The 25,985-nt window shown below is 40.6% G+C and overlaps 1 protein-coding gene across 2 annotated transcripts in view; it reads left to right on the top strand.

The window, feature by feature from the left end:
- Sh3rf2 (SH3 domain containing ring finger 2) overlaps positions 1 to 25,985 on the top strand; it is a 128,094-nt gene that overhangs the window by 67,321 nt on the left and 34,788 nt on the right. For both annotated transcript variants that reach the window (XM_076856766.2, XM_076856765.2), the window contains exon 6: positions 25,869 to 25,960. In XM_076856766.2, the coding sequence (XP_076712881.2) occupies positions 25,869 to 25,960 (92 nt within the window). The remainder of the gene's footprint in view (positions 1 to 25,868; positions 25,961 to 25,985) is intronic.

The raw sequence follows: 25,985 nt of genomic DNA, 5'->3' as shown, positions 1-25,985 counted from the left end.
TGCCCTTGTGCCCAACACAATGCCCTCATTATTCTGAGCAATGAACAAATGTTTGTTGAATAAATAAATGCAAATTCCCCTGAAATTTATTTTTCACGCATTCACTTGTTGCAATTATATGCATACATTAAGCTCTGAATGCATACCATTTCTTCAAGGAAGCTCCACTGGCTACGCCTCCCTGGCAGAATTAATGTCTCTCCTCTGTGTTCACAGCACAGTGTCTATGCTTCTGTCGTAATCAATCAATGGTAGAACATGTAGCATCACCTTCTTTGTACTGTCAGTACCACGTGCATATCTTATCACCGTGCTCACTAGATTGAAAAATTCTTAATGGCAAGGGTGCTAATTTATTCACTTAAGTGCTGTGGAGTTTCTCAAATGCCTCTTGTTTCTGATTACTGCCAAAACAAGAGGTAAGAGAGAGAGGAAATGCTGTATAAGGAATGCAATTCCCTCCCCACCCTCTTCCATCCCATGTCGGGATGACAGTGACGGGTCCAAGCATCTTCCCTGGGCTCCTGGGAAGATCAGCCGTCATGCACCAAAGGGAATTCTGAGGTCAACAGAACTAATTCTCCTTTTAACTCCATATTCAGAATAGTCTGAATAAAGTAGTTTCTAGTAGTTTTAACTATTCCAAGTCCAGGTCCTCTCTAGGGGTGTTCCTTAATCCCCAACTTCCCTAGGGGTCTCCCATCACAACTTGATGGTTCAGGGCTGAGAGATGGTTTTTACTTATAATTAAGATAATTTTTCCCCTTTAGACACCCTTTCAGTAAAAATCTGTATTTAAGATTTTTAGGTAATTCTCCCTCTATGGTAATTTACAGAGCTAAATTAATCTTATATTCTTATGTCAATATCCCCCAATTTAAATTTCTTTTATTTCAAAATTTTCATCACAAATAATATTTCAGAGCACTCTAAGGCTGAGCAGTCTCAAAGAATTATGACAGAAAAGAGGTGGGGAGACTGCTTTAAATGGACATCTCTCGCTTCAAAGTTCTGTGTTCCACATCATGTTTATCTGCCCCAAAGTGCTGTCTATGTCAAAATGCCTCGTAGGTATTTAAAATATGTTGGATTTTCAAGAATGTATGGCCTGGATAGAGCAGACCCTTAAACTGTTCGCATAAATTATCAGCTAATGCCTCAGCCAGTGTTCACTGGCAGACATCTGAAAGCAAGAAAGAACTAGAGAGCCCCCTGGGAAAAGAACTATCGTGAGCCACCTAGAAATCAGTCTTAAGAAGAAGAAACCATACCAGCCTTGAATCAGGCACCTCTTCCCATCCCAATGGTGGGGCTCTGAAGGAATGAGTAAGAATTCTGAACTTGAGTTTCAAAAAATGGAAATAATACCTACCAGATAGACTGGTAAAAATCAAAAGGTGGAAAATGGATATAAAATGTTTGGCTTCTTACAAAGCAACTTAGCACTTTGATACTGTCTTTACTTTTTAAGTGTCTGGAAATCAAAAATTTTTGGCCATCAATTGCTAGACTGCTCTTTGATCCTGTATATTTTTTAACTCTTCATAAAAAGTTTTTAAATACATGTAAGTTGATAGAATGACATAATTAACCCTCATGACTCCTTACCTAGTCTTAGTAATCTCCACTCTTGATCCTATATTATTCCACATATATCCCCTCATTTGCTGGATGTCCCATAGTGTTATTTTTAAAGCAAAGCCCAAACATCATATCATCCATAAACATTTCAGTAAATGTCTATTTTCAAATATTTTAACATAATCATGATGCCATTATCACACATTTAAAAAATGAACCAAAATTACTTTAAAACATAAAATATGTAGTGTCCAAGTTTCCATATTTGTCTTGTAAATGTTGTCACAATTGATTTCTTCAAATGGGATCCAAATGAGGTAAACTCCTTGTATTGGATCAATATGTTTCTTAAATTTCTATACGTTTATTAATATTCACCACCACCATTTATCCCTTGCAATACATATAATTTAAAAACCCAAAATATTGCTGGGCACAGTTGTGCATACCTGCAATGCCAGCTACTCTGGAGGCTGAAAGAGGAAGATCACAAGTTCAAGGCCAGCCTAAGCAACTTAGCAAGACCTTGACTCAAAATAAAATTTAAAAGGGTTGGGAATGTAGCTCACTCGTAGAGTGCTTGCTTAGCATGCATGAGGCCCTGGGTTCAATTCCCAGCATCAGAAAATCAAAATGAAACTAACTCATTTGTCCTGTTGCATTTTTACATACTGGATATAGATGGTTGCATCTTTGCAGTATTAGTAAGCTCATGCGATCGTACATGTCTCTCTCTCTCTCTCTCTCTCTCTCTCTCTCTCTCTTTCTTTCTCTCTCTCTCTCCTCCCCCCTCCCTCCCTCCCTCATTCTCTCATACTTTCAAAAACCAAAATTAGATCTTGTTTTGTCTTTTATTGTACAATCCAATGGTTTTAAATATATTCAGAGGGTTGAGCACCTATTGCCATAATCAATTTTAAACATATTCATTACACCAAAAGAAAAACCCATCCTCTTAGACATCACTTCTCAAATCCTCTGCTTCCCACCATCCTAGCTCTAGGCAACCATTAATTTACTTTCTGTCCCTTTAGGTCTACCTATTCTACACATTTAAGATAAAAGAAAGCATATAATATTTGATCTTTGGTAGCTGACTTCTTAGCAGGTTGTTTCAATGTTCCTATATGTTGTAGCATGTATTAGTACTTTTTTCCTTTTTATGAACAACTAGCATTCCATTGTGTGGATATGATAGATTTGGTTAATCCAAATGGACAAATCCATTTGTCCATCCATTTGATGGACATTTGGGTTGTATCTCCATTTGTATAGACTTGTCTACGAGAAATTCTACCTGGGAGTAGAATTTCTACATCCTATAGTAACTCTAATATTTAACTATTTGAGGACCTGTCAACTATTTTCCAAAGATACTGCATGATTTTACATTCCCACCAACAGTGTGTAAGGGTTCCAGTTTCTCTATATCTTCACCAACCATTGTTTTATCATCTGTCCTTTTGAATATAACTATCTTGGTGGGTATACAGTGGCAACTCGTTGTGGTTTTAATTTGCATTTCCCTGATGGCTAATGACATTGAACATCTGTTCAAGAGTTTATTGGACAAATGATCTTTCGAGAACTATTTATTTATATTCTTTGTTCATTTTTCAATTGGGTTGTCATCTTATTATTGAGTTGTAAGAGTTGCTTACATGTTCTAGATAAAGTCTCTTATCCAATATATGACTTGGAAGTTTTCTACATTCTGTGGGTTGCCTTTTAACTTTGTTAGTGGCATTCCTAAAGTACAAATTTTTAGTTATGGGAATGTCTAATTAACCTACTCTTTTCTTTTCTGCTTGTCCTTTACTTGACCTGTCTAAGAAACTAGTGCCCAATCCAAGTTCACAAAGATTTAACCTTATTTTTCTGCTAAGAGTTTTATAGTTTTAGCTATTAGGTTTAAGATGCAGGTGGAGTTCATTTTTGCATATATTGTGAAATTAGGGATCCAAATTATTTCTTTCACATGTGGATATACAGTTGTCCCAGCACCATTTATTGGAAGAGCTATTATTTCCCCCATCTTGTTATCTTTTCACTCTTAAAAACTGAGTACTTCTTTTTTTCAAATATTTATTTTTTAGTTATAGGTGGACATAATATCTTTATTTTATTTATGTGGTGCTGAGGATCGAACCCAGTGCCTCATGCATGCTAAGTGAGCACTCTATCTCTGAGCCACAACCCCAGCCCCCCAAAATATTAAGTACTTCTTATTGTAACAGATCAGGAGGTACAAAATGCCCAATTGCTTCTCTTTTTGCATTAAAATTTATTCAGATTAAGACATTATCAACCTCTTCCATTCATTATGAGGCTCCCCATTATTCACCTAATGATTTGAACATCACTTCATTCTGGATGTAAAATACTAACAATTCCAAATCTAACATTTCTCCTGAACATTTTTGTTTTTTGAGAGAGAGAGAGAGAATCTTTTTTGTAGATGGACACAACACAATGCGTTTATTTTAATGTGGTGCTGAGAATCGAACCCGGGTCGCGCCCATGCTAGGTGAGCGCTCTACCGCTGAGCCACAATCCCAGCCCTAAACATTTTTTTTTAAGTTGCAATGCTTTTATAATATTGACTACTATTTTCTGAGAGTTTACTATGTGTAAGATGCTGCACAGGGAGCTCTCCTTAAATTATCTCACTGGATCTCATATCATAGGTCCTCAACATACGTTGGGGAGTCCAAAACTCATGTCCTTAATATCTCTCTCTCCCAGTTCCTTTTCCCTCTCTCAATCCCACCCTCCCTGTTTTGCTCTTGGACATTCCCTGAGCTCAAAGACAGGGATCATTTTGCACTACCTTCTTGCCTGGCATGTGTGCCATAACTGAACTGCTAACACTCTTTCCACTGGCCGCTGCCAGCTGGATTAATCTTCCTCTGCCTGCCTGTGCCAGTCTCCTTGTTTACATCCTTATCACTGCCCTCAGGCTAGCCTTGGCTTCCCAGTCTCTTGGGCCACGTGTTCACTCCCTTGCCTTTCCTGAGGTCTGGTTTCCACACTTGGGCCAAAACCAGGAGAAAGAGGCCTGGGTTTGTTCAGCTTGGAGAAGAAAGGGCTTCAGGTTTGATGTAGCGGGTGAGCAATGATTTCAGTTTTCCAAGTGAGGGTTTATATACTAGTGTTGTGTTCCTGTGTTAAGAAGAGAAAAAGAACATAAATCAAAACATAAGGGGAGAAAAACAACAAGGGATTTGAGGAGGTAAAATGAGAAATCCGTCCTATCACATAGACTGTTAGAAACTGAATACTGAAAATGCTGGAGGAACCTGGGGTAAGCTGCTATTATGATTGTTGTGTTTGGATTTGGTTTTCATTTTCTCCTGTAGATTTAGGCAGCTAAGTATAAATTAAAAGGTTTAAAAGGTTTTGAGTTGGGCAAAACTTCTTGTCATGCCACCTAATATAATAATAACTAAATGACACTAAAGTAAGTACTTACTACCATTAAGTCTCTGTGTCCTTATCTGAAAAATGGGATGTCCTTCCATGCAAGGTCTATGCAAGGATTAGCAATAATTTAATGAGCTATATCATTGCTCTTAATTTCCCCCTTCTTTCCTCTAAGCAGAGCTTTTAGAATTTCATCAATTTGTGTGACTGAGGCGACCCCCTATCTTAAGCGAATGAGATAAATGTCTTCTAAAATCTAGAGGACCCTTCCAATCTGAATGTATTCTTCACAACTATTAGCAGATATGAGGTGTGATCTTATGTCATTTTATATGTAAGAAAACTGGGTGGAAGAGGTAATTCCTTAACAGATGCAAGGTCTTCCCCCAAATAATTAAATAAGAAAACGGATTGCAATTTAGAACTAAGAGTTCATTTAATATATAATTTGATGCTGCATCATTGAGCCACATCATCACAGATTGCAATGACCATTATTCACAAAAGGAATGTGATGGACACGCCCCAGTTAGGCCTAAGAAAATCCTAACTTGGCACCCCTACCTGTTAATTGCATGGCCCTGGATGAGGTATTCTGTCTATCCCAATTTTTCCATTTGCTAAGTGGATTGACAAAATTGACCTAGCTGAGTATTATTGGCACACTATGAAGATAGATAACAGAAGAAGAGCTGTTCCTTTTATTTAATTAACGGTGGTCATTGTTGGGATATCTTCTTTCTTCGGCTGCAGCATACATTCACAGGATAGAACTGGTTTTTCTCTGGCTACCATAAGTGTTCTCAGTCCAACAGGTGTCAGGTGTCCCAGAGGCAAAGAATGATTCAAAAATATATGGAACTTGGGGCTGGGGATGTAGTTCAGTTGGTAGAATGTTTGTCTAGTAAATGGGAGACCCTGCACTGAGTATATAATGGAAAAGGTGAGATGGGGACGTGGGGCTGCGGGGTCAGGAGATCTGGGAAAGGACTCCGAGCTTCTTGCTGAACAGAGTAACCTTAGGCGAGATATTTATCTCTTAGATCCTCAGTTTTTATGTCTGTAAGATGAAGCCTCTGATGGTAATTTTTATAAGATTACTATGAAGATAAAACAAGGCAATGCATGTCCACGAGATAATGGCCAAGGTTTAGCAGTGGTAATTGGCTCAATAAATGTTCACTCAGTTATTATCATTGGGTCAAGCCAGGAAGCTGTAACCATCCCCCATCCCTGCTGCCCCGGGGGCTGGCCTGTGCAAACAGGCCTTGCTGAGAGTGAAATTCATCAGCCACACACACTTCAGAGGGATGATCTGTCGCAGCCTGCCTTCCAGAAACAAAGGCTTCGGCTTCCTCAGAAACAGTGACAATTCCAGATGAGAGGAAGGTGTGTGGCTTTTGTTTTGTATCCAGTGGGCCCCTGGGGCAATTTCACTTTTTAGCTCAGACCCTGGGTTGTAATCTCTTGTGGACCCATATCAGGAAAGCCAAGAATTAATGCAGGAGAAAAGACTTTGGACAAAGGACACAAGGATGTAGCCCGAGGCAGGGCCAGCCTCCTGTTCACCATTTTCTCTGTGCACCTTTCCAGTTTAACTCTAGCCCTGTCCTCACCTGGTGAGGCCCAGAGCCTATAGTGGTTCTGATTGACAAAGCCCTCATACCCTGTCAGTGAACTGGTCAACAAGGAACTGTTGGGTGCTCACCATGCACCAAACACTGCGCTGGGCACAGTGAACACCAGGAACAAGACAGACATGTTGCCTGCACTCGAGGAACCTACAACCTATCAGGGAAGACGAAAACTTAAAAAGTATTAAAATGCTTGACCACAAAAACGATAAATGTACAAAGTTCTGTGAAGTTCAAGGATGAGGAGTGGAGGGAGCCTGGCATTCATTCTAGGGCCAACCTAGTCTGGAAAGGTCAGGGAAGCCTGCCTGGAGGGAGTGATTTTCAGGTGGAAACCTGGAGGTTAATAGAAGTTAGTCAGGTGAGAAAAGGAGACTGGCTGGGGTCCTGTGTGCACCTCTCTTTTTGCCCCAGTACTGAAGTCACACCAAGATGTGCCAGTATTCTCTATGCAGTGTGACTCCTGCAGCACTGGCATCCTTGGACCTGCCCAACCTCCTTGAGGTCCTTCAGGGAAAAACCTTTCTGGTTTCTGGTGACTAAAGCAGGTTCTGTAATTAACCTTGCTTGCTTCCTTGATTCAGCATTTCTCCAATGAGAGGCTAAACTTTACATCATTGTTTTGCCCAATTAATTCTGGCAGGTGAGACACTGAGGAGACCCAACCCTGCCCCGGTGAAAGAGGGAGCGGCCCAACCTGCACCTGAGACATTTTAGCACAGACTCTTTAGCTCTGGGAGTTGGAAGAAGGGTTCTTTGACCTCCACTAGAGCATGCAACAGATATAGTCACATATCTCGGAGAACTCAGCAGGAAGGGAAAGCAACACAAGCAAAACAATATAGAAAGCAAGAGAAAGAGAAAATGGTATACAGAGCAACAGTTAGGGACACAGAAGATGGTTTAGGGATACATGTGGGGCATAGACAGGCCTTAATAGTACAGTGACCTTGATGACATGGCTCATCCTTACAAAAGTTCACTTTCATTGTCTTAAAATGGAAAAAAAAAAAAAAACTAAAAGCTTCTTCCACCCAGACCTGTTAGGATTGAATAAGATATGCACATCCAGAGGGGTTTTCAACCTTGGCTCTGTTGACATGCCCTCTTTATTAAGAGGGGATGCCCTAGTTCATTGTAAGGTTTTTAACAGCCATTTCTGTCCTGTACCCGCCAGATGCCTATAGAACTCACCACCCATTTATGGCAAAAATGCCTCCAGACACGGCTACATGTACTCTGGGCTCAAAATTGCCCCTGGTTCACTGATGTGCTAGATGCAGCACAGGGTCTAGCTATAGTCAATGCAGAATAAATAGCAGCTAAGTCAAGGCCTCTGTAGAGAAGATGCCCTTTCTGAATAGCCATGGAAGACCATTTCTCAAACACATGCTGAGAGTGTAAGAGCTTTGGAGAAACCTGGAACTTTCCCAAATGGGACAGGGGGACTTGCCAGTGTCCTGTCACTGGAAATGTGCATTGGCTGGAGAAGTTGAAGGGTCCTGAGCACCGAGTGGATTACCAGATCAGGTCCACCTTCCACTCCAGCTCAGCTCAAAGAGAAAGGAACCCGCTCTTTGACACACCTAGCACCCTGGTCCCGCACACACACCCCAGCTTCTGTGAGTGTTGTTAGTAGATGTCATTTCCATTTCAGATGGAGGAACTGAGACCCATGAGGATAAGTGTGTAGCTCAGAGTTACTCAACAAGTACATTTCAGGGTTTGGATCAGAACCTAGGTCTGAGTGTCTTCCAGGCCTATGCTCTTTGCCTACCCAAGCAGCAGGAGTGGGCATCTCAACTGTCCACAGTGCTGATTTAGGAGAGATTCTCAGGCAGCAAGTAGGAACAATGGAAAGGAATGATGGGATTGATTAACAATGCCTGTCCTGGGCCAGGAGCAGGAAATGGGACACATGTGTTTGCCATCTCCACACAGGCCCATACTCTAAGGCTTAGTGATTCTATTATAATTTTGTTTGGAATTATTTGGGGGCTACACTGGACTGGGGTATATCCAGCTTTGTTCAGCAAACAAGCTACTATGCTTTCTCTTGATAGAAACTGAAAATCAGACTTTTCTTCAAAAAGTAGAAGTTTCTACAGACGGCACAAAAGGGGCTTGATCTTTGGTTGTTTTCTGGAAAAGCGAGATAAGGGCCCTATCACAATCCTTTGTTAGTGCCTCAGGAATTCTACATAGGAGGAAAAGAAAGCAAAAAATATTCCAAGGAAATGGGCCATTTTCTTTCATTTAAAAAAAAAAAAATCTGTTTATTGTATTTTTAAGTACAAGCTTTGGGAGATACACTCTCCATCTTTCTCCCTCTCTTCTCACCCCAGAACAATCAAGTGCTGATGGAAAATTGCACAACTTAAAACCTGCTTACATATGCAGAGAATATTGCGAATACCAGTTTGTCTGTTTCCAAGACATTTCAGCTGGGGAAGTCCTTTCTCACGCTGAACACTGGATAGGGCAACTCTGAGGACATACAGGGCAGGGTCAGAAATGAGAACAACCGTCCCCACACGCTGGGCTCAACTCCAGCTGCTTAACTTCACTCTTTCCTTGTCACCTTTGGCTCCACCCGCGTAGGCACTGATGAGAGGAGTCCTACTACCTTCCCACTTCTGTTCACAAACATGGAAGGCCTACCATGTGCCTAGAGTCCATTCATTAGGTTACAATTTGCTGAGGCTTTGCTGTGTGCAAGGCCTTGGGGATGCACTCAGGAGACAACCCCTTAACAGATTTGTACCAAACATACACCAGATCACAGACCGCGTGAGTTTAATCTCTCTCCTGCCTTAGTCTCCAATGGCAGGATACTAACGAGGTTGGAGAATGCCTGTCCTTTATTTCCAAAGTCTCATTCCCTATGGCTGAAAATAGACCTTCTCTGGGCCTCATCTCCCAAAAAAGGAAAATAGTCACCAGAGAAAGGATTAATTTCCACAGCTGGTACCTGGAAATTATCCACTCTTTATCCATTTCTTTGACCTAAAGTGGATTGAAAAACTATAGCCTATGTGGCCTATAGCCTATTCTATATGATCAGCAAGTTAAAAATTGTTTCTACAGTTTTGGGTAGGGAATAAAAAATAAGAAGAATACTCCATGACAGGACAAAATTATATTAAATTCCATTTTCAATGTTCAAAAGTAAAGTCGACACACAGCCAGGCTCTTCCTTTATGTATCATTTGTGGCTGCCATTGTGAAACAATGGCAGAGTTAGATGGTGTGACTGTATGCAAAGTCTAAAATATTATTATCTGGCTCTTTACAGGAAAAGTTTGGTGGCCCTTATACTGAAACACTGCCCTTTCCTACTTCCTTTAAAATGCTTTGTGAAAATGTGTGTCTGGTTACTTTGGAGCCTTCAGGAAGGAGGAAAAACTGGATGCCTTGGGGCACCATCTGTATCCTCATGACTGACCTAGGCCTGCAGGTGGACATTTATCACTTGCTACTTTGTTTTGGGATTTGCTTAAGTTCTACTTTAGTGCCCTTAACTCATTAAGGACATGGTAACTGGTGCCCTGTGACCGTTCCAGAGTTAAGCCCAGCTGGGCCTGGCAGGGAGAGATGTTTAGTAAATGTTAATTAAATATGTAAGTGATGAATTGAGTGAAATCTGGTGAATGTATATGTACCTATATATTTGAGTCCATAAACTTCAGCAAGAGACTGGATGAATGAATGAACACTTAAGTGATTGAGGGACCTTATAAAAGAGAGAAGATGCAAAGAACATATATATGAATAAGGCAGTTCTTGTAAGGATGAGGCATTCAATAAAGAAATACGTATTTAGGTGAATGAAGGAGGGAGGGATGGATATGATGAGTGAGTTCCAAGTGAATCCAGCTACAGAATCCCTACAGACGCCACAGACGGGGAATGAAGGGTGTCAGCACCAAGTTCTGCTGATTCCATCATTTCACCTTGCTTGTTCATACCCTGCCAACCCTGAGGATTTTGAGCTTAATCAATACCCTTCCTTGTCGAGGGTGTGTCATGCTTTAGTGCTTTAATGTCTGGGCTCGGTCAGCAGGACAAAATCACCTGCACCTCCGGGCTTAAAGCCAGGCAAGGCAGCCATGACCCCAAAATTGCAGCCTCCACATATAGAAAAATATGCCTTTGGTGGTTGCATCCCCAATCCCATCCCTTTCATGTGCTGTAGATGAATGAGACATACCCCAAAAGTTAAGGGTCCCACAAAGACAAGAACACAAGGGATGGGTAACATGTTGGGTTTGAATGAAGTTCATAACCAAGGTCATCCTAGCTAGATAGGGGGATGTGGAATCATGTCATCCCCATTATTCTGTTTTCTTAATAGAATGTATGTTATGTATTCTGTTCCCTCTTGCTTTTTGCATGTTTGTTGTTTTTCCTGATCCCTCACTAGAATATATGTTCCATGAGGATGGAGCCAGGCAAATGGAAAGTTCAATTATACTGGTTGGAAATGAGTGAAACATAGTTTGAAGAGCTAATCAAGCAACCCCACCATTCGAACCAGCTACTAGGGCACAGTCCCTCGCCCAGTGGCGGAGCTGGACCTGGATCTGCAGCCAAACCCCACCAGCGACCTTTCCACATGCCATTTCTCCTCTTCACAGCTCAGGGGATTGAATTAGATGACCTTTAAGGTTTCTTCCAGCTCTCACATTCTAGGAGTCTAAAGCCACAGGCTTGGAATTTTTCATAGAGTGAATATGAACCAGAGTTCCCTGCTGGCCACAAGTCTTAAAAGAAAATTTGGTTATTACATAGGGGTGGCCATTTTATCTGGCCCATGATCAGGGGCAAGGTGACCCTAGGTGTGGTGACATCTAAGCATTCTGTGTGAAATGACCCAAATGCTACCATTGCTCTCCCTCAGGCTTTGCCAAGCCTCTGTTCAGAGACAAAGTCCCGCCCGACATCCTGCTGCCCATGCCTTGTTAAAGCCATGAACGTGCACCCATAAAACCTCCATGAGAGGAAAGACTGGGAAATGTTTCAGATGCCTTTGCAGAGTTCCCAGAAACTGGGCAAACCCTTCCTGGCTCCACCCAACAAATGAGGTAGAGAGCTAGACAGGCCCTTGCATGAGACCCGGGCCCTCATGGACTCTTGCCCTCTGAGAGCCTCCAGCTGTGAAGGCCAACACCACTTGATCTTATCTCCAAAGTGCACATGCTGCCTTGTGTACTGCCCATGGGGCTAAGAGAGCTGGCTCTAAAGGCTCTTAGGCTCTGAATTCCAGCTTAGCTTACATGCAGCTGGCTCTATGGCCTTGGGCATATTAGTGGGATATATTTTTGTCTTGATATTTTCATCTGTAAAATGGGAATCATGATGATAATAACGGTACGTAGTCCTTTGGTTTGTTATGAAGATCATATGAGAAAATAGCAGGCTTGGAACATCATAGCCCCTAGCAGATGTTCCATAAACATTAGCTCTAGTAGTGGTTGTGATTTGGAAATCTGTTTTGGCTTTCCCCATCTTATCTCCGTGAGATAATATGCCTGGTAGAATCAGGGACTATGCTTTCTTTTCTAACCCTTTTCATCTTTACTTTGCCTCATATAATCCAGACATCAAAGTCCTCGTCAAATGGAAGGGACCAAGATTCCCAAATCATTTCTCTCCAAAGTTTACAGGACGTCTACTTGTCAGAATCCCTGAGAACTGGCCCATGGTTGCCTTTGGAGGAAAAAAAAAAAATGACACCAGGTTTTTGTGGGAAATCATTGGTAAGTTAGGGAATATAAAGAGGCTAAGTTAGAGAATATAAGGAAAAGTAAAGAACTAAAAGTAAAAGTAAAAGTAAGTCTCGCAATGCACCCCAATCGTCCAATGTTATAAAATTATTAACACCAGAAGAGCATTTGGGAAAAGAATGAAAAAATGAAATAATTTCTTTACATCTGTCCCAGATGGTTTGGACACTGACCTTCCTGAAAGCAGACTCATCAAACATTTGTTGAATACTTAGACATCATTCTACAAGCCCGGGGATACATACAATCAATTGACGTTTGTTCTAAGGATAGGCCAAATTAAGAACTTTCATTTTCTTAATCCAAGTCCACGTTTGCTTTCCTTTTTAACACGTTGAGATAAAAAATATCAGGACATCTGGAGGCAGAGATGATCTGAAAGGTTCACTCTCTTTTCATTTCCCATTAAATGTAATACTCTAGAAGGTGAGACCTGTCATTGTCCAAACAGCCTGGGACTCTGAGCTTGTGTGATTCTCTCAGAATCAGAAGACAGCTGAGGGTTTGTTTATCAGGCAACTGGACCCCTTCAGGCACCACCGGCTGGGCCCTACAGGCAGCCATGGCGGGCATATGGGGGGCAGCCCATCAAAACTGTTTAAGTCTCATTAGATACAGTGAGGGATGAGCTTCCCCTGACATCTGTAGGATCATACAAAGCCGGTAACATACTATCCAGAAAGGTGCTTTAAATGATGGCTTTGGAAATGTCACATGTCCTGTCCACTTGTTGTACATTCCTGAGCCTGTATGCCTCTAGAAAATAAGCTTGGATCCTGTAGCCATGTTCTCTTATATCTATGAAAAGGAAGTTATTGTATGACAAACCAAGGCCTTAGCCTCAGTACAAGGTGTTTTCCCAAGGGTCTCCTGTTAAACAACTCAAAGAGGAAGGCAGACCAGCCAACAAGAAGTTATCAGACAGGAAGAGCTTCAAGACACCGTGAGCAAGACAGCCTCTGTGATGTCTAAAGTTGCAAATTCTTCTTTTACTAAATTAACTGAATTACCCAGAGGGAACCCAGACAACTACTCCCATAATGTGAGGAGTGGCGATTCTTTTTTCTCTTCTTTTCAAAAACATTGATTGTTATTGTTATAATCCCTTTGAGAAATTTTTACAATAATTAAGAAATACTAAGCACATGGCCAGAAGTAAACTTTACGAAGATGCCAAGATGAACTTGATGTTGTCAGATGATTTGGAGGGGGGGGGCTCTAAAATCCTTAAAAAGATTTTTCAAGTTAATTGTTCTTTCTGCCTGATTTCAGTCTACTTTTCCAGTCATCTCCCCTGAAATGAGACCCTTAGACTTATGTATTTTGACAAATCCTTAGAAAAAAACTATTAAAGTTTACCTAAACCAGAAGAAGGAATTTAGGAATGGATTGGTTAAATAACCTGCCCATGAAGAAAAGCAGAGGAGACTCATGCCAGAGAAATCTGAATTCAGAACCCAGGTTCCTAACAATTATGCTGTGTTGTTTGGGTCCATCCAAGAATCCTTTTGGGAGGTTGAGGTTGTGGCTCAGTGGTAGAGTGCTCACCTAGCGCATGCAAAGCCCTGGGTTCAATTCTCAGCACCATATAAAAATAAATAAAATAAAGGTATTTGTCCAACTACAACTAAAAAAATAAATATTTTTTTCTAAAAACTAAATATTAAAAAAAAAGAATCCTTTGGGTCTGTCTTCCTTAGTTCAGGAAATGACCCTCATTGCCACTCTCTCCACTATTTAAAAAAAAAAAAAAAAAAAAAACTTTAAACTACTTTCTAAAGATTAAAGGTTATTTTATCTATATCAGCAATGGGTAGAACATGAAAATTTCTAGATGTTTGGATACTTCCAATCTCTGGATATTCTTCTCTGGAAAATGTGGGTGCAAGGCCCTGATATAGGACAGATAGCATGTTAGTACATTGTCCACCCTGTATGTGAGAGCAGTTGTCTTATCACAAATACCCCAGACCTGGCACAGTGCTTGGTACCTGATAGATGGTGAACAAACATCTACTGTGACTAAATGCCATGAGGGGACCCAAAGCTGACTTAAGAGGAACTTTGCTTGTTTAAGTGTTTCTGGCCTTTTATGAGACCCCGTGAGAGGATTTAATTATAATTTTTGCGAAACTGTAACTCTTCAAGTAGACTGTTAGGGCTGGAAGGACAAGATTTATAATTAAGGTTTTGGTGTGCCCTGGCATTTCAAAAAGCACTAACAGTACCCACTGCTTTAAGCAGCAGGCCCATAGGCTCAGAGAAGCATGAGGTAGACAGTGGCTGGGAAGAGGCAGGTCCAGGAACATTCTGTGGTCAACCAAAGGACCCAGCTCAGGGGAGAGGATTTTGTTTTTATGGCTTGAGGTGTATACTATCTGCTTTTCCCCAAGAAACCAACGCAGAGCTCAGCTACAGAGAAATGCCAGATCCTGCCTGTCTCAGGAAGCCTCAGGATTGCATGAGAATAGCCCAATCTACTGTCAGGAAAGACAGATTCCAAAACACATGTCCCATGCACAGGTCAGCCACTCATTTCTGGGTCTTCGTCAAAGGAAATCTGAGCTATTATGATAGACCTTTATATCCTAGCAGTGAATCTTTTTGTTGTTGTTGTTGTTCTAATAAGTTATGCATGACAGCAGGATGCATGCATTTCAACTCATTGTACACAAATGGAGCACAACTTCTCATTTCTCTGGCTGTACATGACACAGAGTCACACCATTCATGCACTCATACATGTACATAGGGTAATAATGTCCATCTCATTCCACCATCTTTCCTACCCCCAGAATATTTCCTTTTTTAAACCTAGCCCTACTGAAAACATCCTGTCACCAGCCTTTAAGCCCTGCGCATCTGCCTAGTATGACTCCCACCTTGTAATAGGAACAATGGTGACCATTTAGCAGGCACTTCACATGAACCAGGTATGTGCATACAGCACATTGCAAGCATGTTGTGATTGAATATCCTCACAAGAATCTCATGAGGTAGCTACTTTATTGTCCTGTTTCATAGATGAGGAAACTGAAGCTCAGAGGAATTGAGTCTGAGCCTCATGCAGCCAGAAGTTCAGTGCCAAAACTCAAACCCAGGTCAGACAGCACAATTCCATTCTTTTTTCCATGGTTATATAGTGTGTCAAGGAATTGCAAAAGCCCACATAGTCACGTAGTCAGTGACTCTCCCCAGAGGGTTCTTCTTGAGTAAGAAGGTGGGACTCTGGAATTTTTTGAGGACTTGAACTGATGAGATAGGTGTCCACGTCACTGGGATTTTCCAAACCTCTGTGCAAATGTTCCAAGAACCACCTTTACTCCCCAACGGAGCCTACCAGGTGAATTCTTTTTCGGGAATTTATCTTCAACTTAGAGAGCTTATCAGAAACACTTCACATCTCATAAACAACTCCTGGAAATGCTTTAGAATATTATTATAACCATTAAAGAAATTGAATTAGTAATTTAAAATCTTACCACAAAGAAAATTTCAGACCCAGACAAATTTACATGTGAGTTCTTTCACAATTTCAAGAAGGGAATAATTCAACTTTTATATAAACTCTTCTAAAGAATGAAAAAAAAAATTTTTATTTATTTCATAAGTCGAGGACATTCTTTGTATCAAAGCCAGAAAAAGTTAACATAAGAAAGAAAAAGTAGCATTCTATCTCACTCATTAACACAAATGCAAAAATCTTCAAGTGTAGACTAGCAAACCATACCCAGTTATGCACAAAAGTGGAATACATCATAATCAAGTTGGGCCTTTCCCAAGATTCAAAGATTAATTTAACATAAGAAAATTAATTCACCTAATTTATCTTGGTTACCAGATTAAAGGAGAAAAACCATTTGATATTTTCAATAGAATACAGAAAAAATGATAAAATTCTATATCCTTTTGTTACAAATAAAAATCTTAGCAAACTAGGGATAAAAGATTAATGGAATCTGGGGCTGAGGCTGGGGCTGGGGCTGTAGCTCAGTGGCAGAGCACTTGCCTAGCATATATAAAGCATTGGATTTGATCCTTAGCACCACATAAAAATAAACAAATAAAGGCATTCTGTCCATCTACAACTACAAAAACAAATTTTTTAAAAGCTTAATGGAATCTATCTAAAAGCTACAGTAAGCATCATACTTAATGGTGAAATGTTGAAAGGATTCCTATAAAGTTAGAAAAAAGAGTAGAAAGCCTGTTCTGTTCCTGCTCAACACTGTCCTCAAGATCAGTAAGTCAAGAAAAAGAAGTAAAGGTTAAGTACTTAAAAGGAAGAAGCATAATTGTCACTATTTGGAGATAATACTATTGTCTGTAGAGAGAACTCAAAAGAACCCAGAAAAAAAATGTATTGAAAGTATGAATTTGTCAAGGTTCCCGGATACCATCAATATAAGAAAGTGAATTGCATTTCTGCATACCCAAAGAAAAACAGAAAAGTAATTTTTAAAAAGATGGCTATTTACAATGGCAACCAAAAGTTTTTTATTCCTTAGAAAAGAATCCAACATAAGATAGTCAAGGCTGAAAACTTTATTGAAATACATTAAAGAAGATATAAAATAAATGGAAAATAATGCCATGCTCTTTATACTAAGACTCAATATCTCAATGATTTTGATTTTCCCCAAAAATTCATTCATAAATTCAAACCCGAAGGAGTTTATTTGCTTGCTTGTTTTTGTGGTACTCAAAAGGGGACTCTAAGTCAAAGCGAGGAACAAAACACCAAGAGCCGAAATACTTCTATTGAAGAATGAGTTTGGGTGGGGTGAAGGGTGAGTTTTACCTGGTCAGATATCACATTTTACTTTAAAACTATAGTAATTAAGATAGCAGGGATTCAGCATAGAATGTCTATTAAACCAACAGAACATATTGGGGAGCCTAGAGACAGACACAGCATGAAGATCTGATTTATGACAGAGCAGGCTTTGCAGATCAGAAGGGAAGGGTGAACTATGGTGCTGGGCTAATTGGGTATCCATGTGGAAAAAGATGAAATTGGATTCCTCCCTTGTCAAAAATCAATTCCTGGTGGATTAAAGACTTAAATGTGAAAGGCAAAACTATGAAACTTTTCAAAGACAATATAGAAGTATATCTTTATGACCTTGGGATAAAAAAGAAATCTTATTCAAGATTTTCCCAACATGTGAATCATAAGGGAATATATTTTAAATTTGACAATATTAAAAATAAGAATTTCAGTGCATCAAAAGACACCGCAGAATAAAAAAATATAAGCTACAAAGAATTACTATACCAAATGCTAGAAGAAAATAATAAATAACCCGAGGGAGAGAGGGAGACAAAGGACATGCACAGGCCCATAAACATTTGAAAAAAAAAACTCGGAGAAATGAATCTAAAACCACAAAGATATAGCATTTCACACCCACCTGATAGGCAGATATTAAAAATCTGGGCATTACCACATGCTGGCAAGACTGTGGAATAACAGGAATTGTCATCTGGTGCTGGTAGAAGTGTAAATTGTTACAGCCACACTGGGAAACAATTTGTTATTGCCTAATAAAACTGAACAGGCTTATACCCTGTGGCCCATCAATTCCACTCCTAGGTGTATATCCTGGAGAAACTCATGTACATGGGCACAGGGGACAGGTCAAGAATGCTCGCAGCAACATCATTCATAACAGGCCCAAACTGAAAATCACCCAGATGGCACATCAATGACAGAATGGCTAAATGGTGGTATATTCAAACAATGAAATATGGGACAAGAGTGGAAATGAGCCACAAAAAAATGAGCCACAGAAAAACTTGGTGTTAAACAAAAGATGCAGGACACCATGAATAGATTTTGAGTTCATTCACAAAACATGCAAAAACAGGCAAAACTAAACAGCATGCTTAAGGATGTGTGCCACGGTGGTGAACTACAAAGAAAAGCAGCAATGATTAACAAATTTCAGTGCTGCTGCTTCTTCCAAGGGGAGAGAAAGAAATCTGATTGCTAAGGAATATGCCAAGAGCCTCCAAGTACTGTATTCTATTTCTATCTTTATTCTGTTTCTTATGTATACAGGTATCAGTATTATTATTATTAAGTAAAATTACATACATGTATCTATATACATAATGAATGTATAATGTAAATGTTTAATAATAAGGAAAGTAACAAAGGAGAGGTGGGATGTAGCAAAGATCAAGGGTGACAGAAACAGCATGACCATCTTAAACAGCTAAGAAAAAAACCCAGGGCCGGGTACAGTGGCACATATCTTTAAGTTCGCTGTCTCAGGAGGCTGAGGCAGGAAGATCACAAGTTTGAGGCCAGCCTTAGCAACAAAAGACACGGTGTCTAAATAAAAAATATAAAGGGATGTAAATGTGGCTCAGTAGTTAAGCACCTCTGGATTCAATCTCTGATACCAAAAGAAAGGAAGAGAAGAAAAGACCCCAGGGCTAATGTGAAGAAGGGAAGGGGAGGAGAGGTCATTGAAGCTGGAAAGAAAGCAGGAGTCAGATCATGGAGAATATTCTAAGCTTCAGTGACTACTTGGGAATTGTAAATTTAGTAGTTTCCCAATGTTATACCGTATTACCTGCTAAACTATCCCTGTACTTGAGGGTGTTCAGGGGGTGGGGGTTGTTTTGTTTTTCAGAGCTGGACCCAAAAGAACCTGCTGACCGCTCATAAATGGGTTCTCTTCTGCAGACACTGTCTTAATCCTCAGGACAGATAACTAGCACTGAGTGGCTGCTGCTCCTTGCTCATCAAGAACAGGGAGGGTTTGCAGCTGGCTGGCTAGAGAAGGCCTAGATGGAGAAGGACTGAGAATAGCTTGGCAGCAGGAACTCTAATGCCTGGCACCTCAGCTCTGCTAGGAAGGAAAAGAGAAACAAACTGAACCAATCTCATATTCCACCTGCTCTCAGATCTATTCTGAATTACAAGAGACACGGGACGGTGACAGTGGGCAGCATATCCACAAGCATAAACAACACAATGTTGAATATGGCAGGTAAGCAGCTCATGTACATGACCCCTTTAGCCACAGTGAAATCCAGAAATGAGTGTTAACCTTGGAGCTCTGCAGAAAGGCTCTGAGCCTTGTGTTCTTGCTTCTGGTGTCAACTTGACCACCCATTTGCTGGCTACCTCCAGGAAATCCTTTTATCCTGGTTCTCCATTCTATAAAAATAGGGATAATGATAATGGAGCCTGTATATAAATAAGCAGCGAAGGACAGTGAAACAGCCCTCGAAGATCAAGGTAGTTTCCAGGGCATCCTGAACTTCCCTACCTGAACATGCACCAAGCTTTCATAATTACAGGCTTAACTCTTTCTGGTATAGACACTGAGAGTTCCACGAGCGACTCCTGCGTGTCTAGATTATTGCGGAAACACCAGGGCATAGTGAATACCCAGGACCTACAGGTTGCACACATTGCAGTTACTGAATGTGGCTCTGAAGAGAATGAGCTTTTATCAAGGATGGTAGAATGTGATAGTATCATTATCCAAAGTACATGTCTGAAGACACGAATTGGGTGACAAAATACTATATATACAGAGACATGAAAAATTCTGATATATATGTGTAATAAGAATTGTAATGCATTCTGCTGCCGTTTATTTATTTATTTATTTTAATCAATTTAAAAATTAAATAAATAAATCAAAAGAGAATGAGCTTTCTGTACCCACCAATTGCTGTTGGTGGGTACAGAAACTACCAAATAAGACCTTATTTTCTATCTCTAAAATATTGCCCTTCTCCCAATCCTGAGAACATTCTGTAGATTATAGGTCATTAATAGCCCCTGGGAACCCAAGTGCAGAGCCGTAACCCACTCTGGAGTAGTTCACACTCTTTGAGGAAGACAGTGGCCCCATGCCCACCAAGTTACTGAAAGGCAAGACCTCTGGAAGAAATAGCAGAATGCCATGGCATGAGTAGAATTGGGGAACAGCAGACATATTTTAGGAAAGCTGAGGGGGTTTTCCTGATGTTTGTTCCCACCCCGCATATTCTCAGTTCCTGCTGTGTGTCCAAGACCTTGCAGGGCTATCCCATAAAAGGAGGTGCCCATCCACCCCACAGAGTAATTGTGCAATAACTAATTTCTTTGCAGATCAAAGTAAATAATATTTATTGAGCACTTACAATGTGCAAGGTCCTTTGCTAAATAGTGTACATGGATTATTTTATTAGATCTTCATAACAAATCTATGAGAGAAATAACATCATTTGCCCCTGTTTTAAGATTTTTAAGAAACGGAGGATCTGCAGAGCTCCACCACTTGCCCACCTGGTAAATGGTAGAGCTACAGGGCTGGCACTCTCTAAACCATATCTCCAGACTCCTGAGAGGCAGCTGCCCTCGTTGTACCTGTGTGGCTCATGGTGAGGGATGACAATGGAGCACTTCCAGAACTCCATGCCAGGCTTGGGGCCCCTTTCCTCCTCTCCTAACAATGAAGAAGACCTGCAAATGCCCAGAGGCCAAGCAGCTGCGGTCTTCTCTGACTGATAAAGATTTATTTTAAATGAGTCATCTCCTTCACAAGGGAGGGAAAAAAATGTGTTCAGATTTTAGCAGAAATGCCCACCCCGCCCCACCCAACCCCCATACCCAAACCTGCTCCCTGATCTTTCTCAGGGTGCAAACCTTTTGCCAGGAAGCATCAGTTGCTCCAGGATCTCGTATGCATCCTTACAAACCTGTGTGGCCCCGACACCTGGGGTCACAATTGACTCCAGGGGAAGGATCCACTCATAGGCCTGATCCCTCAGGGAGGCTGAGCTTCCTGTCTTCCATCCCAACGACAGGAACAGACTTGCATCCTCAGAAGTGAGCCATCTGCAGAGAGTCTTCATCTACCCAGTGGGGCCTTCCTTTCTGTCCTGTTTCGTCTGTCCTCCTTCCCACCCAGTTTCTCCCTCTCTGTTTTGCTGTCTTTCTCTATCTCCTCAGTCATTCACTAACTCATTTTACTTTATTGACTGAGTTCTGAGCCATAGGTGCCCACTCCCAGTTTCTCTCCTATTCAGGTGCCCTCTGCCCACTATTAAGCTGAGATGTCCACAGCCCCTTCCCTGACCAATTCTTGAGCTTGAGCTGAGTCGAGCTACAGCCCCTCGGATGTTTCCTGACAACATGGTAATGCACAGTATTTATCAGCTGTTGTAACAGCTCTATTAAGATATGATCAGGTATAATAAATTCGACCATTTTATTTGGACACAATACCTTCATTTTAAATAAACAATTCAATGGCTTTGGACATTGCATTACAGCCCACAACTGCAATCACAATATAGAGCATTTGCACCAGGCATGGTGGCACACGCCTATAATCCCAGTGGCTCAAGAGGACTGAGGCAGGAGGATCTCAAGTTCAAAGCCAGCCTCAGCAACTTCGTGAGGCCCTAAGCAACTTAGTGAGACCCTGTCTCTAAATAAAAACTAAAAAAGGACTAGGATTTGGATCAGTGGTTAAGTGCCCTGAGTTCAGTCTCTCGGACCAAAAAAATAGAACCTTTGTATCTCCCCAGGAGTTCTCTGGTGCCATTTTTTTAAATAATTTCTTTTATATGTATATATATTCATTTATTTATTTTTTAGCTGTATTTGGACACAATATCTTCATTTTATTTTTTTTTTTTTATGTGGTGCTGAGGATTGAACCCAGGGCCTCACATGTACAAGGCAAACGCTCCTACTGCTGAGCCACTACCCCCTAGCCCTACGCTCCTACTGCTGAGCCACTACCCCCTAGCCCTGGTGCTTATTTTTTAACCAATCAGTCCTACCCTAGCTCCTGGCAAACTTTAATCTGTTTTCTGTCAACATGGTTCTGGATTTTTCCTTTCTTAGAATTTCAGATAAATGGTATCATGTAGTTTGTCGGATTTTGTGTCCTGTGTCTTACTTAGGATGATGTTGAGTTTCATCCACGTTGCATATGTTGCTGAGGAGTGTCTCACTGTGCTTATACCACAATATGGGATTTTGTTTGGTTTTTATTCACCAGTTGATTGGCGTGGGGGTTGTTTCCAGTTTGGGGCTGAAATGAATAAAGTTGCTAAGAACATCAATATATAAGTCCTTGGGTGGACATTATGTTTTCAGTTTTGGCGGGGTGGGGTACATGCTTCTGAGATTGTTGGGTAGTGTGGTCAGTGTTAACTTTGTATGAAATGGCCAGCATGTTTTCCAATCTGGTGGACCGTTCTCCATTCCCACCAGGTGTGTACAAGAATTCTAATTGCTCCACATTCTGATCAACACTTGGTATGGTTGGTTGTTTTAATTCTAGCCATTCTTGGAGGTATGTAGTAGTATCTTAGGGTGGGTTTAATTTGCATTTCCCTGATAATGATGTTAAGCATCTTTTCATGTGTTCATTGGCCATTCTTTTGCATTCTTTGCCCAGTTTTTATTGGGTTTTTTTTTTCTTATGAATGTATTTAAGAATTTGCCCAATCTGTTTTTATCCCCCTCTTTCTACCCTCCTTCCTCCCTTTGATCCTTTGGGTCTATTTGTTATACCATTGTGTCTGTCCTAACTGGACTCTGCCCATTCTTAGGAGCTTCTCTATCTCCATCTCCCTCCTCCTGTGGTGTCCTCCTCCTTCTTTATAAGTTCTCCTCTCTTTTTACCTCTAGGACACCTCAAAACCTGAGAATCTGGACTCCTTTACCATTCCTTATTAGAAATAATTCCATCACAAGCCCACAGATTTCCAGCCTGGTTATAGTCAGTTTTCCAAATAAGGGAAGATGAAGTTCTAAAGAGGTAAAATACAGAGCCTGGTATAATGGAGAGTCGGCTTTGCATTTGGTACCCTCCTCTTCCCTAGAAGATTAATAGTGCTTAAGATAGAAGTGTTTTCATTCAAACATAACATTAGAAAGTGAAGAGTTTTAAGTGAGGTTCTTCCTACTACTTTAGTGGTCCAGTAGCCTCCCCAAACATAGGCGTAGTTATTTGCTTATAGTTTTTTTTTTTAATTGAACCAATAAAAAATAAATATTTTTTTAAATGCAACTCTGTGCCAAAATGTTAAGCGTATGGTATAAAATGTTTAAATTAGAACTTAAAACTACACAAAATTATTTCAAATATAGAAATGTAATATAAATTACATGAAGTGTGTAATAGGAAAAAAACAGTTAAAAAAAGAGAGAGAGAGGGTGGTTGTTTGGTTGTTTGCATAACAAGGCTCTCCCTTGACATAGCTCCCAAGTCCAGCAAGGACCTCCTTGCCCTATTATACCGAAGGAGCAGCCTCGCCCAAAGCCAGCTCCTTTATATCTATTTGAAAAAAATTAGTTTGACGATATTTGATTGCAAAGCTCAGAACACCTTATGCAGTGTTAGAATAACTCAGATGGAAAATTAGGGAATGGTTTCTTTATTTTAAAAATTTTTATTGAGATGTAATCCACTTACCATACAATTTTCCCATTTATGGTTTAAAATTCAGTGGTTTTTAATATATTTATAGGCATGTGCAATCATTATTTCTACAATTTTAGAACATTCATTAGTTCAGAAAGAAACTCTATACTCAAGCTATCACCAAACTCTTTAGCTATCACTCCCATGTCCCCTTTATCTCCTTAACTCTGGAAGCCATGAATTGGCTTTCTATCTCTAGAAATTTGTCTATTCCCAACATTTTCATATAAATGGAATCATAAAATATGTGATCTTTTGTGTCTGGCTTTCATTTAGTACAATGATTTCAAGGTTCACCCATGATCTTATACATGTCAGTACTTAACTCTTTGTATGGTTGGATAGTATTCCATTGAGTGGATATACCATACCATTCATCAGTGGGTGGACATTTGGGTTGATCCCACCTTTTGATTATTATAAATAACTCTTATGTAAACATTTGTGTACAAGTTTTTACGTGGTCTTGTATTGTTATTTCTCTTTAGCATCTACTAGGTACGTCTCTTGGGTATTATATACTAGAAGTGGTCTTACTGGGTCTTATCATTTGAGGAAATGCCAGTTTTCTAAAGGGATTGCACCCTTTTGCATCCCCACCAGCAATGTTTGAGGGTTTCAACTTTTCTACCTCTTTGTCAACACTTGCTATTATTTGACAAGAATGATTTTCTGACCCTATACTAGATTCCCAAAATGTTTCACATACATTTACACAATCATTGACACAAATACATCACAAAACTACATAGTTGTGCTTACCTACACAATCCTCTCGACTTTACATGCATAACATACAGAATATTGTAGATATTTGCCCTCACATATATACCTGTATTTCAACCCATATGTTTGAATATACTCAAAACCCATATGGGTTTTGAGCAAACAGAACCAGAAACACATGCACTTAGTAACACATGCATACCTGCACAAACACAAGTACACAAATAATAGTTGTACCCAAAAACGGTCCTAGAAAGGCACATATATTTAGTAACCATCATTTATGGACAGACAACTGAAAACAGATCCGCTGTGTTTACCTTGGATGGCATGGAGGGAGATGGTTAAGGCTTTGTCAGTGCTTCGTGTACAAGGTAGAAAGATTTTTTGTTCATTTATTCATTTTTTAGGCTACAAGTACATATTGAACGCCCAAGAAAAAGAAGGATGAATAAGACTAACACAGTTTCTACCCTTGTGGAACTTAAAAATCTAGTGGGAGAATCAGTAAAAAGCCAGGAAATAAACCAGTGTGTGAGATGTGGCAGGAGAGAGATAAGCAAGGTGGTGTGTTCGCTAATAGGCAACTCCTGGGATAGCAGGCAGTTTTTAGAGGCTTCTGTCATTGTCGTTGCTTTTCACCCTAGAGAAAGGAATTTGTGTGTGTGTGTGTGTGTGTGTGTTAACACCATGAGTAGTCAATGAGTGTATGGGCTCAGAACCTAGGTGTCTTGATTTTAAATTTTCTTTGTTTTCTACTAATTGTGTGACCTTTCTTTTTCTCTGTGTCTCGGTTTCTCATCCAAAAAAACAACAATAATAAGGATACTTGTAAAGCATTTAAAAACTGCCTGGCACGTGCTAAGTTCTGAATCCATCTTAGCCATAGTATCACTTTCTGAGAGCATGTTTTTATAGAAGATGGGGAGCTCTGTGGGAGAGGGTGGGGTGGGGTGGGGTGGGGTAGGGTGAGGCAGGGAGTAGGAGGAGTAGCGGCAGTGCCCTCTTGGCTGTAAACTGGACAGCTCTCCAGCCTCTACAGTATCTGCACAGTCTTGTGGAATGTGGCCCTGGCATGCCACCCTGGCAGGCCATCAACTAGTCTGTTCCACCCCATTCTACCCAAAGCCACAATCCACAGAGAAGACACATGGTGGGTGGTGCTGGGCATGGCTCTTGGTCTTCAGCTGCGTCAAGCCTTATTTGCTGCAGGCCTGACTTGTGGCATTCACTGGTTCTGCTTCTCTGTCCTTCTGTCTGTGTAGGTCAGCACTTATCATCCTGCACCTGCCTCTCCAGGACATTCCATGGCCACGCTCAGTCTGCCCGGCTCCCAGCAACACCTCTCCACCAACATGTGAGTAAAAACTTCGTCCCTCCAT

The sequence above is a fragment of the Callospermophilus lateralis genome, chromosome 5 (genome assembly GCF_048772815.1).
Source record: "Callospermophilus lateralis isolate mCalLat2 chromosome 5, mCalLat2.hap1, whole genome shotgun sequence".
In the NCBI taxonomy this organism is placed as follows: Eukaryota; Metazoa; Chordata; class Mammalia; order Rodentia; family Sciuridae; genus Callospermophilus; species Callospermophilus lateralis.
Note: the sequence above shows the minus strand (reverse complement) of the source record. Positions and strands in the feature narration are given on the sequence as shown.